Here is a 12,110-nt window from a genome sequence, read left to right on the forward strand (position 1 = left end):
ATTGTTAACGTTAGGTTAAACAATTCCCTGTCGCTGAAAGTGAGGGACTGACGAGTACCTCAGCTGGGGTTCGCGCTCTCCCTCGTGCTGATTTTGCTCCTGCGTAGGTTCACCCCAACGCCATCCATATCTGTGCCGTGACGGTGGAGTACGAGACCAAGACGGGACGCCTGAACAAGGGGGTGGCCACCAACTGGCTCAAGAACAAGGTGCCTCATGAGAACAGGAGCAAGTCCCTGGTGCCAATGTACGTGAGGAAGTCGCAGTTTCGCCTGCCCTTCAAGCCCAGCACGCCCGTCATCATGATCGGGCCGGGCACCGGCATCGCCCCCTTCATGGGCTTCATACAGGAGCGGGCCTGGCTGAAGCAGCAAGGTGAGAGCACAGAAACTGCCCCCGGGACCGACGCTGCTGCGGGGCAAGGAGAGGGGGAGAGGGCAGAAGGAGAAGGAGGACAGGAGCGGGGACACTCATGGCTGTTGTGTCACTGCAGGCAAAGAGGTTGGCGACACGGTGCTCTACTACGGCTGCCGCCACGAGAATGAGGACTACCTGTACCGCGAGGAGCTCGCTCGCTTCCATGAGGACGGGCTCCTCACCCAGCTCAATGTCGCCTTCTCCAGGGACCAGGCTGAGAAGGTACCACTCAAGTCCCCTCTTTTGTTGCTTATGCTGCTAAGCGTCACTCTTGGGGTGAATAAAAGGCTTGGAGACTTCCCAGCCTGGAGCCTTTCTTGTAATGGGAAGGTTCCCAAGTAGCCTGGGAGCACCCGGTTCCTCCGCTGTCTGGTGGAGCCATGTGGGGAAGGCGAATTTTGTGCCTGGATTTGGCTTCTGTCCCCTTGCCCAAGGCTGGGCTCAGTGGTGCTGGAAGCTCTGCCCCTCTCACCTCATCCACCCTGTTCCCTGCCAGGTTTATGTTCAGCACTTACTGAGGAAGAACAAGGAAAATGTGTGGAAGCTGCTTAATGAGGGAAATGCTCATGTCTACGTCTGTGGGTAAGTCCAGGAACAGGAAAGGGATTTGTAAGCTGCTCCTGTTCTCTAAAGAAACTGTGAGACCTGGTTTACCCGCTTGCTTCACAGTTGCATTACAGAATTATGCTCTTCATGGGCCAGGGGATGGAGAGCAGCCACGGGGATGGGGCTGGGCTGAACGAACCATCCGCGTGTGGTTGTTCAGAGACAACCAGAGCTTTGTCCCCGTGTTGCCCCAGCCTGGCTGCTCTGTGGTAACCGGAGCACGTCCCTCCCTCGCCGCTGAGCGAGCGGGAGCAGCCCCATGTTCATCCGTCTCTGCTGGCCCTTTTGGGGCAGTCCTTGCGTAGCCCCTGGCATCCAGTCCCACCTGTGCCCTGGCAGAGACAAACCCAACCCTGCCCTGCCGGGTGGAATGGCGGGAGTGGGAGGGCGGACTCCAGCATCAAGTGCTATCTGGGCATAATTAGGGCTGGTTGGGAAACGCTGAGGAGGGTGGGAGCCGCCTGGGAGGAGGCGGCCGCTGAAAGGGAGCGCCTGGAGCGGAGCCTGCGGCCCCGGCCAGCCCTGTACGTGGGTCTGCGCACCCACATCGTCCCGGGCCTCTCTGTTGCTGTCAGCCCCACGTCCCCTCGTGCCCAGCTCGGTGCCTGTAAGGACAGATCCTTCAGCCTCAAGATGTGCTTGGGCCACCCTGTGTGGCCTGAGCTCCGAGGCTGCCTCTGCTGGGTGAGGAGCAGGCTGGAGTCCTTTGGGATCCACTTGCAGCTCCAGGGGCGGGGGGCAGTGACCCCAGGGCAGGGCAGGGATCGGGGCGAGAGCCTCGTCCCGCTCTCTTTGCTCACGGGTCCCTTGGTTCGCAGGGACGCCCGCAACATGGCCCGGGACGTGCAGAACACCTTCTACGAGATCGTGGCCGAGTTTGGGAACATGAGCCAGCCCCAGGCCGTGGACTATGTAAAGAAACTGATGACCAAGGGCCGGTACTCGCTGGACGTCTGGAGCTAAGAGCAGGGCTGGCAGGGCCAGGGAGAGGACAGGCCTCAGGTGCCGGCCCACGGGAGGTGAAAGGTGCCTGCTTGGCCACCCCACTGTGGGTGACCACATCATCCCCACCCCACAGCTACCCCAGTGTCACCCTCATCCCCTCTGCTCTGGGCTTGACAGCTACAGCAGTCCCCTAGAGCAGGCTGGGGATGGAGCAGCTGGCACTTGTCCCTTACGTGCCTGTGCCCCTGGGAGGCAGAAGGGGCTGAGAGGGCCAGGAGGTGGCTAAGGCTGCTGTTGGGGTAGTGCTTAGCACCCAGGGGAGCATCTCATGGTCCCAGCCCTTCTGTGGGGTCAGTGACAAGGCTGCTGCTGGCTGGGGAAGGGGGCAGGAAGAACAGAGAGCACTGGAGGAGCCCCGGGCTCTTCCCGTGAGCACGTGGCCTTTCTCACCCCGGGTGAGGGGCGTAGGGGCCGGGCAGCCCTGCCCCCAGCTCCGTGCCCGGGGCAGCACCAGCTCCCACGTGCCTGGGCTGGAGCTCCGAGCCCTCCGCGGCCGCCCCGCAGCTCCCTGCCCTGGTGCCCAAGGGCTCCGCTTGGCCGGAGCGTCGGCCGCTGCTCCGGCTGCGCCGGGGGCTTCATTAAAGTGCGCAGAACCGCCCCGCGCGGCAGCTCCGGCTGCTGTTCTCAGCAGCTGCTGCTCCCAGGAAAGGGAGCAAGTTCCTAGTCCTTGAGCCAGGGCCCGCCAGCCCCGTCAGGCATCTCCGCTCCCTTCCCCGAGCTCCAGCGCGGAGGGGAGGTGGCTCCTGTCCCTGCCCGCAGAGATCTGCTCACGGGCTGCAGGGCCCTGCCCGCTCCCCAGGCCCTGCAGCTGGCAGCTCCCCTGTCACCATGCTGTCCCCATCATGCTGTGTACGGTCATTTTTTAAATAGTTTTTATTTTAACATCTTTGTGATTTAATCATGGAAAAAAAAAAAACTTTCAGGCTATCCAATGACTGTAAATTATTTAAATATACTTTGCCCTTGGAATAAAAACACTGTTTCTGTAGGTTGCTTCCTGCCTTCCTGTCCGTCTGCTGCGTGGCTGGAGGGGAGAGGGCGAAGCAAGTGCTGCCGGCAGCTGCCCGGCCTGTGGAAACCTCCACGACCTGCCCTGCCCTGAGCGAGAAACGGGGCTGCAGGTGGGGACGGGGCTGGACCCGGGGCTGGCTGCTGGGCACAGCTCTGAGCCCGGGGTCTGAGCACGGCCAGGGCAGAGAGGACACGTGAGGGCAGGGGGAGCAGCGCAGGCAGAACCTCGGGGCTGGTCAGGCAGCTCTAGAGTGAGAGGTTTTGTTTCCAGTTTCAGGAGTTTCCCTGAGGTCTAGGGCTGCTCCTGCCCCTGGGTTCTGCAGGGAGCGCAGTCCTGCTCTGCAGCTGCTTCTGTGTGTAAAGCTGTGGCCACAGCGAGCGCCACAGGGCTGCAGCTCCCCTGGGAGCTGGGAAGCTCCTGCTGGGCCTTCATGAAACCTTCCCCTGCACCCTGCTAGGGAGCACCTTGCCCCACGCTGCTCCTCTCCCCTCCTTCATTTGGATCCAGGGACCTGGGGGGCTGTGGCCGCAGGGCTATGCGGAGCCCAGCAAAGCAAGGAAGCACCGCCTTCCCTTTATTTTTCCCGTGTGCATCCTGTCAAGATGCAAGACCAGAGTGAAGCCTGGGCTGGACTCCTGCTGCTCCCAGCCCCAGTGCAGCAGGAGGAGCAGCCAGGCCTCAACCGAGCGCTTGTCCAGGATGGCTCCTCCACCCCGGCCCCCTCTGCTCCTCGGCGGGGTCGGCAGAGGAGCTCCTGTGGTGCCGTGCTCCAAGTGCCAGCCTGGAGGCCGTGGAAGGCCAGGGAGCCTGAGGGCTCACACCTGCTGAGACAGGAACAGGCCCCGTCTGCCTCCACTGTCACCTACGTGCTGCAGGGCTGAGCGAGGACCAAGAGGAGACTGTGAAAGGGAACCATCCCCCTGGATGCCTTCAGGACAAAGAGCAGGGAAGCAGCTGTCCCAGGCACCCGGTTTATCCTGGAGGAGGGAGGCAGATAGGACAGGAGGTGCCACATGTTCCTGCCTCCAGGTGAGTGCTCGGGCACGCGGCTCCAGCCCTGCTGGGAACACCCGGGCTGATGAGCAGCAGGCTCCAAGCTGTCCCACGTCCAGGCCTGCCTGCTCTGAAGGAACGGGGCGAGACCTGCCCGAGTCTGGATGGCATCGAGGCAAGAAGACGAGGGGGAGATGGAGATGGGGGAAGAAATCCTTTTGGTCCCCGCGCTGCCTCCCTTCACTTCTGCTTCGCATCTTTGTTCTGGTTCTGAAATTTCTGGTGGACAACACGGAGGGTGGTGAAGAAGTTCCCCAGGAAGAGGATGAAGAAGGGGAGGCCGCACATGAACACCTGTGGGAGCAGAGAGTTGCGGGTCGGCCGGGGGGGCCGCAGCCCTTGCCCTGCTGGGGGGGCCCAGGCTGCGAGTCCCTCCGTACCTGCCACTCCTTGCACTCCGGGTGCTGCATCAGGCGGAACAGGGTGACGGCGTTGTAGAGCTGCCAAAACTGCACCAGACACACAGAGTTTCCATCTTCAGCAGCTCCAAGCTGCTCTGCCTCAGCTAACCCAAGGTTCAGCCAGCTGCTTGCACCAGGCGTAAACCCCCCACAGCTCTTCCAGGAAGCCAGCACGCAGTGAATTCCCATCCAGGGCTTTCCAAGGGGATCATTCCAGCCCAGCACTCCAGAGAAAGCCACGGACCAACCTACTGCTTTTGTTCATTAGCCTAAATGATCTGACTCGGAGGAGCTGGACCTTTAGCAGCAGCTCAGGAGCCCAAATTCAGAGGGGTTTTGGACATGACCTTGCAGACAGCCCCTTTGTTGTGTTTCACACCACTTCAGCTACCCCAGCAGCAGCAGAGCTGCGGTGCTGAGGCACCCAGAGCCTCCCCCTTCTCGCTAAGACAAGTTTTGTGCAGGTGGGTGCACAAAGCTCATTTGAGGACTGCTCTTTCCACAGCACTTCTCTTGCCTCCAGCATCTGTATCACAAGTCTGCAGCAACCAGTGAACCCAGTTTGATGGTAGCCATGCACAGCAGGGACCGCTGCATGGCTCAGACCCCAGCTGGAGCTCTGGCCTTCCTTACGGGACCTGCAGGGAGCAGTTCACACTTACCTGCCCAAAGAAGAGGAAAGGAAGCAGGAACGTGAGGCCCCTCCACATCCAGGACTGGAAGCCCTCTGCAAAGAAGAAAGGTTTGAACGGAGACCTAAAAATACACTATGGGCTGGGGACCAGTCAGAGCCCAGCTCCTAAGGGAAGAGGCAGGGAGGTTTAGTGGCCATGCTGTGCCTGGATGAGGCTAAGGTGGCCTCTCTGGGGCTGTTTTGTGCTGCAGGGAGCGTGGGGTGGCCTCTGGCCATGTTCCTGGCTCCATAGTCTAGCCCTGACTCCTCCTAAGGAAGGTGCTCTAGTAAAGATAGCCTCACCTGGCACCATTTGCCATGTGCCCGAGGGGCTGCAGGGGCTGCTGGCCCTGCAGGCTCAGCTCCATCCCTCAGTGCTGCTGGGGACAGGAGGGGACAGCCCACAAAAAGCATCTAGGGCATCAGAGGAGAGATTCCTATCTGTAAAGCAGCTTCCTGGGGGAAACTCAGATACAGGGAGCCATAGCTCTTGCAGGTATTCCACATCCGGAGGTAGTTACCTCTGCCTTTAACAGATGCCAGAGCTCCTATTTTAACTTAGCGCCATGTGTTGTGCTGGGAGGGAACGTGCTCACAGTCCCTGGAGCAGAGGCACCGCCCGACTTACCCACAGTGAGATCCATGTTGTGCCTCTCGCCCAGCGCTCGGAGCCGATACAAGCACCCGCTCTGATAGTAGTACTGGAGGAACTGCACAAAACCTGCGGGGAAAGCAGCTGAATTGAGGATGTGCCGAGACCCAGACCCACACCTCAGGCTCAGCCTGAGCCCTCCTCTGGGGTGACTCAGGGTAGAAAGATGGTCCTACCCCCATGGAGGTAGAGAGCAGGAAGAGGGCCCAGGAAAAACCCAGACAAGCAGGGAGTTGTGGGCAACTAAAGCCACTTTTCCACGTTGACTCTAGAGCGAGGCAAGCAAGGTTGGCGCTACAGGTTGCAGAGAGGTCAGCACTTACTCTGATACATGGAAAAGGAGAGGAACTGGTTCCTGAACATTTGGTACATGACCCCATCTGGCCTGAGGAGAGACAACAGTGATGAGCAGATGCAAGGCCAAGTCAAGAGGCTCTGCCAGCCTTGTCTGTCCCATGGCTGGGGTAGCAGCACTGCTGGCTCATCCCACTGCCCACCAAAATGGGACTCCCTGAATTCAGGCACCACATGGTGGCCCATCTGCTCCACTGTGGTTATGGAGGGCCTCGTCAAGAGGTGTTTACAGCAAGTCAGAGGGATGGTGCCCAGTTTCAGGCATGATTTGGGGACCTGAAGATCAAGGGCTGCCAGCACAGCAGTCAGGAAAAGCTGCAGCAGTCCTTGGACAAGAACTGCAGCACAAGGGACTGTGTTTCCTGATCAGCTGAGTGCTGCCTGTCTTGCAAAGGTGCCAATAGTTGTTTTGTTTAGTGTGGTTTGTTAGTGAGGAATGTACAGAGCAGATGGTCCAGGTCCAAAAGGACCAAGGTACAAAGACCTTGTTCTAAAGACAACCAGGTCCAAAAAGCACCAGTACAGCTATGGATTAGGGTACCTACAGAAAGGCTGCCTAATCTGAGCTGGCCTTTGTAGGCTAGAAGCAAAGCTTGTAGACTTTGTAGTCTACAAGCAAGAGCTACCTTCAAACTGCAAAAGAGGTAAGAAAAGCAGCCTAGGACATCCAGGCAGGACATGAGGACACAGAGACTTACCAAGTCAGCATGACACCTGAGAGGAAAGTGGAGATGTAGTGATGGAAAACCCACCAGCCTTTGATTCTGGAAGGCAGACACAGGTAAGAGATCACAAACACACATCAAGCAGGAGAGCCAGCCACGCTGGCAGCTGCTCTCCGGCTCCCTGTGCCTCGAGTCCAGGAGGCTCCTAGGAGCTGGGGCAGTTTTGCCTCTGCTTCTCCTCCCGGGCAGGGAGTTCATCCATCCCTCCCACCTCAGCAGCCACCCTGTGAGGGCCAGGCCAGCATGCAGAGCCGATAACCAGGCTTTGCTACACACCCTGAGTAGGAGGTTCTTGCAGCCGCTCCCTTGGCAAGCGTAGGCCTACACCATGGGTTTGAACTCCCCCAGCCTTGCTGAGAAGGACTAACTCACTGCCTGCACCCTCCCAGAGCACTTGAAGGACTCACTTGGATCCATTGTTGATCAAGATGCTCTCCCGGATGGTGAGAGTGCAATAGTACCACACCAGGAGGAAGTTAAAGACAGCATCTGTCACCCTGGTGTGGAACAAAGAGAGGGTGAAAAGGAGGCGCGGGAGCCACAACCCGCAAACTGATGGGCACAGGCACCAAGTCAACAACTATTAGAGGACACTTAATCACCCTTAATCACCCGGGGGGTGCCACAAACAGGTCTTTGCCCAGAGAGCTGCTTCTCCCACCATCTACCACCACCCTCCGTCAGGCTGCAGTAGCCACGGAGGCTGCTGCCCCTCCAAGGGCAGTGGCTGAGCTGGTGAGACCTGATTATCCAGTTACTTTGCCAGTATCTTGACTTCAGCTCCGGCTTTTAAGCTTTAGCCGTTCCAAAGCTCTGGGCCGTTCTGAAGCAGAGATGAGAACACAGAGGCCCTGAGAGGAGATCTCTGCACTTGGGGAGAGCATCCAAGCCAGACTCACCTGGAATTGAGGAGGAACCGGCAGGAGAAGGACAAGATGAGCAGGATAATGGTGAGGTAGAGCTTGAACTTCTCGTACTCATCTTTATAGGCAAACCTGCAGGGAAACAAAAGGACAAGCTAGGAGAAAGGCCAAAGGCCTCCATCCCATCAGCCTGGACAAAGGTCTGCAAAGGGGCTCTGAAACATGCTCAGGAAAACCCTCCTCACTGGGACACTTCTGAGAGGAGAACAAACTACTCTGGCTTTCACACAGGTTACAGACACTGACATAACCCCACAGTCAGGCCAACTTGGTGGCTGGCCAAAGGAACAGGGAAGGAATGTTCGTGTGGAGGCCGTGACTTGGGTCCTATTTGGCTTATTAGATCCTAGGTGGGTTAGAAGACTCCGAGAGGGAAAATGAGGAACTGGACAGCCCTGAAAAGGGACCTGTGCAAGGTACATCAAGCAGCCACACATTGTGCCTGCAGTTCAGCTTGGGAAGAGTTACTATTTCCTGGTGACAAGGAGATCCCCAACCACCTCAAAGCACGTGGCACAGTGACGACAGCACCGTACTTAGCCTGTTTGCTGAGTAGTGTGACGTTCACGTTCCCAAGCACCAGACTCAAGTACAACCTGCAGAGAGAGCAGAGGCGCTAGGACAGGCATCTCCCAGGAGCCGGCCGCGCGCCCAGCGGTCCTGCCGTGAACGCGGCACGGAGCTGCCACATATTTCCCTGTGGATTGTGCTGCTGACGGCCAGCCCAGCACGGCTGATGCTCTGCAGTGACACCGAGGACACCCAGCTGTTTTCCACTTGGAGCTGCCAGGCAGCGTGACTGGCACAAGCACTCTGGCATTTCAACTCAAGGGCGCGCAGGAAGGGCACGGTCCCCGTTCCTGCAGGCGTGGGGGTGTTCATCGGGGCTCAGCCGCAGCCCCAGTGCGGATGAAGGCCGGGGGTGCCAGGCGTGACTGGAGGCAGGCCCCAAAGAGGGGGGACAAGGATGGCTCTGCCGGGGATCAGCCTGGCTCCTGTCCAGGCACCCTCCAGGGCAGCCTGTGCTGAGCACAGCACAGCTGTGACACCGGCTGAGAGCAGCAGCACAGGCAGGTTTGTGCCCTGCAGCATCACAGCTGTGGCACGTGGAGGGAGAAGTGGTGTTTCAGCAGCTACCTTCACCCAGGGACTGTGTCCTACACATCCCCAAAGCTTCCACCCTCCCCAGAGGGAAACTAAAGCTTTCTCCAGCAGTGAGGTTAGGATCTGGCCCTCCAAGGCCAGCAGCTCATTCCCAGCTGTCTGTTCTCCCAGGAGTTGCTCTGACAGGGGGCAGCCGTGGGGGCATCCCAAGACCCTGGCAGTCCTGACTACCCACCCGAAGAAAAAGACGGAGGCGGGAAGGAGACCCAGACATAAGGCACCTCTTACCCATTTTTCTTTGGCAGGTAGGCCTCCATCTCGAAGAAGACATTCTGCCTCTCTTTTATGAGGCTCTGAGTCTCTTGGATGGATTCCTCCTGTTCAGGACTCACGTGGGCCTTGCATCTGGGGAGAAAACACAGGCACTGGCATGAGGACAGCCACCGTGACGAAAGCAGCACACGCTGGCACTTGGAGCATGACCACATCTCAGACAAGGCACCCCAAGGTCAAGAAAGACGAGCTGGGGACAAGTCTGCAACTCCGTCTGCAGGACTAGCAGATGTCTTGTCACTCTGGGATGTTGCTTCAAGGAGAGGAAGCAGAAATCAAAGTGAGGGGAGACAGACAGGTCTCCTCAGCCTCAAATAGCAACAGAGAGAGCTTTGGGCAGGAGAGAATTTGATTCAAGCACCATAAAGACCTTGCAAGCTTTGAAGAGTGAGTCAAGGCAAAGGAAACGAAAGCACAAGGAAGCCCTGGGTTAGCTCCAGACCCCAAGAAGATCCTGCTGCCAGCGAGGCTGCGTTAACACATATAGCAGAGCTCTGTCCTTGCGGCTCTCCTGAGGCACCCTAGCTCTAGGGGCTGTCACAGGGCATCAACTTACTTCTTTAGAGAGACAGACAGCTCCTTCAGCCTCTTCTTCTGTCGTGCGATGGAGCTGGAGATGCCATCCTGGAGCTTGGTCAACTCCTCGAGTTTCTGCTTGTACAGCTTGTGGTTATCCTGGGAATGAGAGACCGGCACACGTTGCAGCCTTTGGCCTTTGCATGAGCCCAGCAGCCCTTGGGTCTTCTGCAGAGTGCCTGGCCCCACCTTGCACAGCCAGCACTCCTGAAGGCCCCGGGGACACAAGGCTTGTCTGTCTGCTCCAACCCCATCCTCTCTGAGCCCCCAGTGTGACAGGCCCCTCAGTACAACCAGCTCAGGGCAGATCAGTGCTGGCTGCTCTGCTGCTGCTCAGAAACATCCCTGGTAGAAAATGGGATGTATGAAAGCGATGCCTCCCTCAGAAAGCTCCTGTAATCCAGTGTACAACAGGCTGGGTAATAGAAAGGAGGGTTAGAAAATGCAGGTGGGTGGCCGGGGTAGCTGGGCACACTGTAGAGTGACAGGAGTGTCTGGCCACGCGGCCGTGCGCCCACAGACCAGGGCACTCGACCACCCTCACGCCCTGTAAAAGCCCGGCTTAAGGCACAGCCTTGTCCTGGGGACATTCCCATGGCTGGGAAAGCAGCAGCTGCAGCAAAGGGGCCGCGACAGAAACCCAAATGCTCTGGTGTGAGGTGAGCTGGGGCTTGGGTCACACCAGGCCAAGCTGACATGGAGAGAGGTGCCTCTCCCTGCCGCTGTCCGGCATGGGATGGGAAGCGTCTCCTTTCTCTGCCAGAGGCCGTGCTTTATCCAGGATCCCCCCGGAGCCCCCGGTTAGGTGCTGGGTGGGATGCTGGAAGGAGCCTGTCGGTAGGCAGCACTAACAGGACCGGCAGCAGGGCTCAGGTCGACGGGCGGGCTCCGAGTGCCACCGTAACCCAACCGCACCTGGGTCACCCGAGCTGCCATTCTTCCTCTATATTTAGAAAGGAAAGGGGAGACCACACCACGTCAACACTCCTTCTTGTGAAAGCCAGTGGCAAACAACCTTGCTGCGACCACGAGCGGCCCGGGTGGCGCCTCCAGCAGAGGAGCGGAGCGCGCTGCTCACAACCACCCTTGGACTAGACCTTGAGGTTTGCAGTTTTCACCTCTCTGGTGCTTATCGAGCACTTTATCAGCAGATCCCAAAGGAGAAAGGTGAAAGCGAGGCACAGAGCAGGAAAACAACTTGTTCTCCCTCCCGAGACAGGCAGCACAGGAGCAACGGAGTGGGAACAGGTCCCAGATATGGCCAGCAGTGATTGATGTCCCTGCTTGACAGCCAAGCTTCCTTGCTTCCATCCAAAGTCATCCAAGCTTCCAACCTGCTTCTGCTGCCCTCGGGAGCGCAGGGCAAGTGGCGCTCGGGCTTGCTGCTCTTCCACGGCTGCTTTAGAGGCTCCACAGCCTGGACCCCAGGGAGCCAAACCGGGAGCGGGTGCTTGGGATCCGGCCCCGGAGCGGGAGCTGCCCCGTGCCTGCTGCGCTCCCCATGGCGCGAGCGCGGCGGGTCCCTCCGGGTCTCCCTTGCCCCAGACAAGGGCGCTGGCGCCGGCAGCACCGTCCCCTTGGCCCCCTCGCTGCCCGGGGGAGGCTCCCGGTTCACGCGCCGCGCCAGGCGAGGGGACCGGCGGCCAATCCCTCCCCTCGGGTGACCCTGCTCGCTGCCCACGTCCCCAGCCCGGATTACACAAAGCAGGAGGCGCCGTCCCCGCCGACGCGGCGGGGCCCAGGCCCCTTCCCGGCCCCCGCGTGTCCCCGAGCAGGGTCTCCGAGCGCCCGCGGGGCTCCAGCCACCCGCTGCACCGGGACCCGCATTCCCGCCGTCTCCCGGCGGAGAGGAGCGGGAGCCCCCCCGAGATGCGGCCGCCCCGGGCCCGTGAGGAGCTGGGGAGCCCCCCGGGCCCCGCTCGGCCTGGGCAGCCCCGGCGGGAGGCGCGGGCTGTGACAGGGAGGGCGGCGCGCGCCGCGGAACCGCGGAGGCTGCCGCGGCCAGGGCGCGCGGGCGGCCCACCTGGATGCGCTGGTAGCCGTCCTGCAGCTCCTGCCACTCGCGCAGGCAGTCGGCGGCCGAGGCGCCGCTCGCCATGGCCGGGGCCGCGCGCGGGGCGCTGCGCCGCCGCCGCCGCCGCCGCCGCCGCCTCACCGGCCGCTTCCGGGCGCGCCCCGCCGCCAACGGCCGCGTCACGGGGCGGGGCCGAGGCCCGGCCTGGGGGCGGGGCCTAGACCCGGCCTGGGGGCGGGGCTGAGGCCTGGGTGGGGCGGGG

At 60.1% G+C, this 12,110-nt stretch overlaps 2 protein-coding genes across 11 annotated transcripts in view; one reads left to right on the forward strand and one right to left on the reverse strand.

Moving 5' to 3' along the window:
• LOC112945373 (NADPH--cytochrome P450 reductase) overlaps positions 1-2,517 on the forward strand; it is a 34,601-nt gene extending 32,084 nt beyond the window's left edge. For all 10 annotated transcript variants that reach the window (XM_026036954.1, XM_026036950.1, XM_026036945.1 and 7 more), the window contains 4 exons: positions 108-375; positions 494-639; positions 914-999; positions 1,842-2,517. In XM_026036954.1, coding sequence (XP_025892739.1) covers positions 108-375; positions 494-639; positions 914-999; positions 1,842-1,986 — 645 coding nt within the window. In that variant the 3' untranslated portion in view covers positions 1,987-2,517. The remainder of the gene's footprint in view (positions 1-107; positions 376-493; positions 640-913; positions 1,000-1,841) is intronic.
• A 1,512-nt stretch (positions 2,518-4,029) lies between these two features.
• Positions 4,030-11,945, reverse strand: TMEM120A (transmembrane protein 120A). The gene is made up of 12 exons (XM_026036980.1): positions 11,858-11,945; positions 9,815-9,933; positions 9,214-9,330; positions 8,358-8,417; positions 7,798-7,893; positions 7,306-7,395; positions 6,872-6,937; positions 6,143-6,204; positions 5,796-5,888; positions 5,157-5,221; positions 4,474-4,542; positions 4,030-4,387 (listed from the first exon to the last, which is right to left on the reverse strand). Exons 1-12 carry the CDS (start codon positions 11,930-11,932, stop codon positions 4,274-4,276), a joined length of 1,026 nt encoding a protein of 341 aa, XP_025892765.1. The 5' UTR covers positions 11,933-11,945; the 3' UTR covers positions 4,030-4,273.
• Between the last annotated feature and the right edge of the window lie 165 nt (positions 11,946-12,110).

This window comes from Nothoprocta perdicaria, unplaced genomic scaffold (genome assembly GCF_003342845.1).
Source record: "Nothoprocta perdicaria isolate Ctin4 unplaced genomic scaffold, notPer1 scaffold_189, whole genome shotgun sequence".
Lineage (NCBI taxonomy): Eukaryota > Metazoa > Chordata > Aves > Tinamiformes > Tinamidae > Nothoprocta > Nothoprocta perdicaria.

What these genes read in the sequence shown, in the direction of transcription:
- TMEM120A (XM_026036980.1), bottom strand. Translation starts at nt 11,932, where the DNA reads ATGGCGAGCGGCGCCTCGGCCGCCGACTGCCTGCGCGAGTGGCAGGAG. An exon ending in TACCTGCCAAAGAAAAATGG is followed by an intron (nt 8,418 to 9,213) that starts GTAAGAGGTGCC and finishes CTCTCTCTGCAG; the next exon opens with GTTGTACTTGAGTCTGGTGC. An exon ending in TCAGGTGTCATGCTGACTTG is followed by an intron (nt 6,205 to 6,871) that starts GTAAGTCTCTGT and finishes GTCTCTCCTCAG; the next exon opens with GCCAGATGGGGTCATGTACC.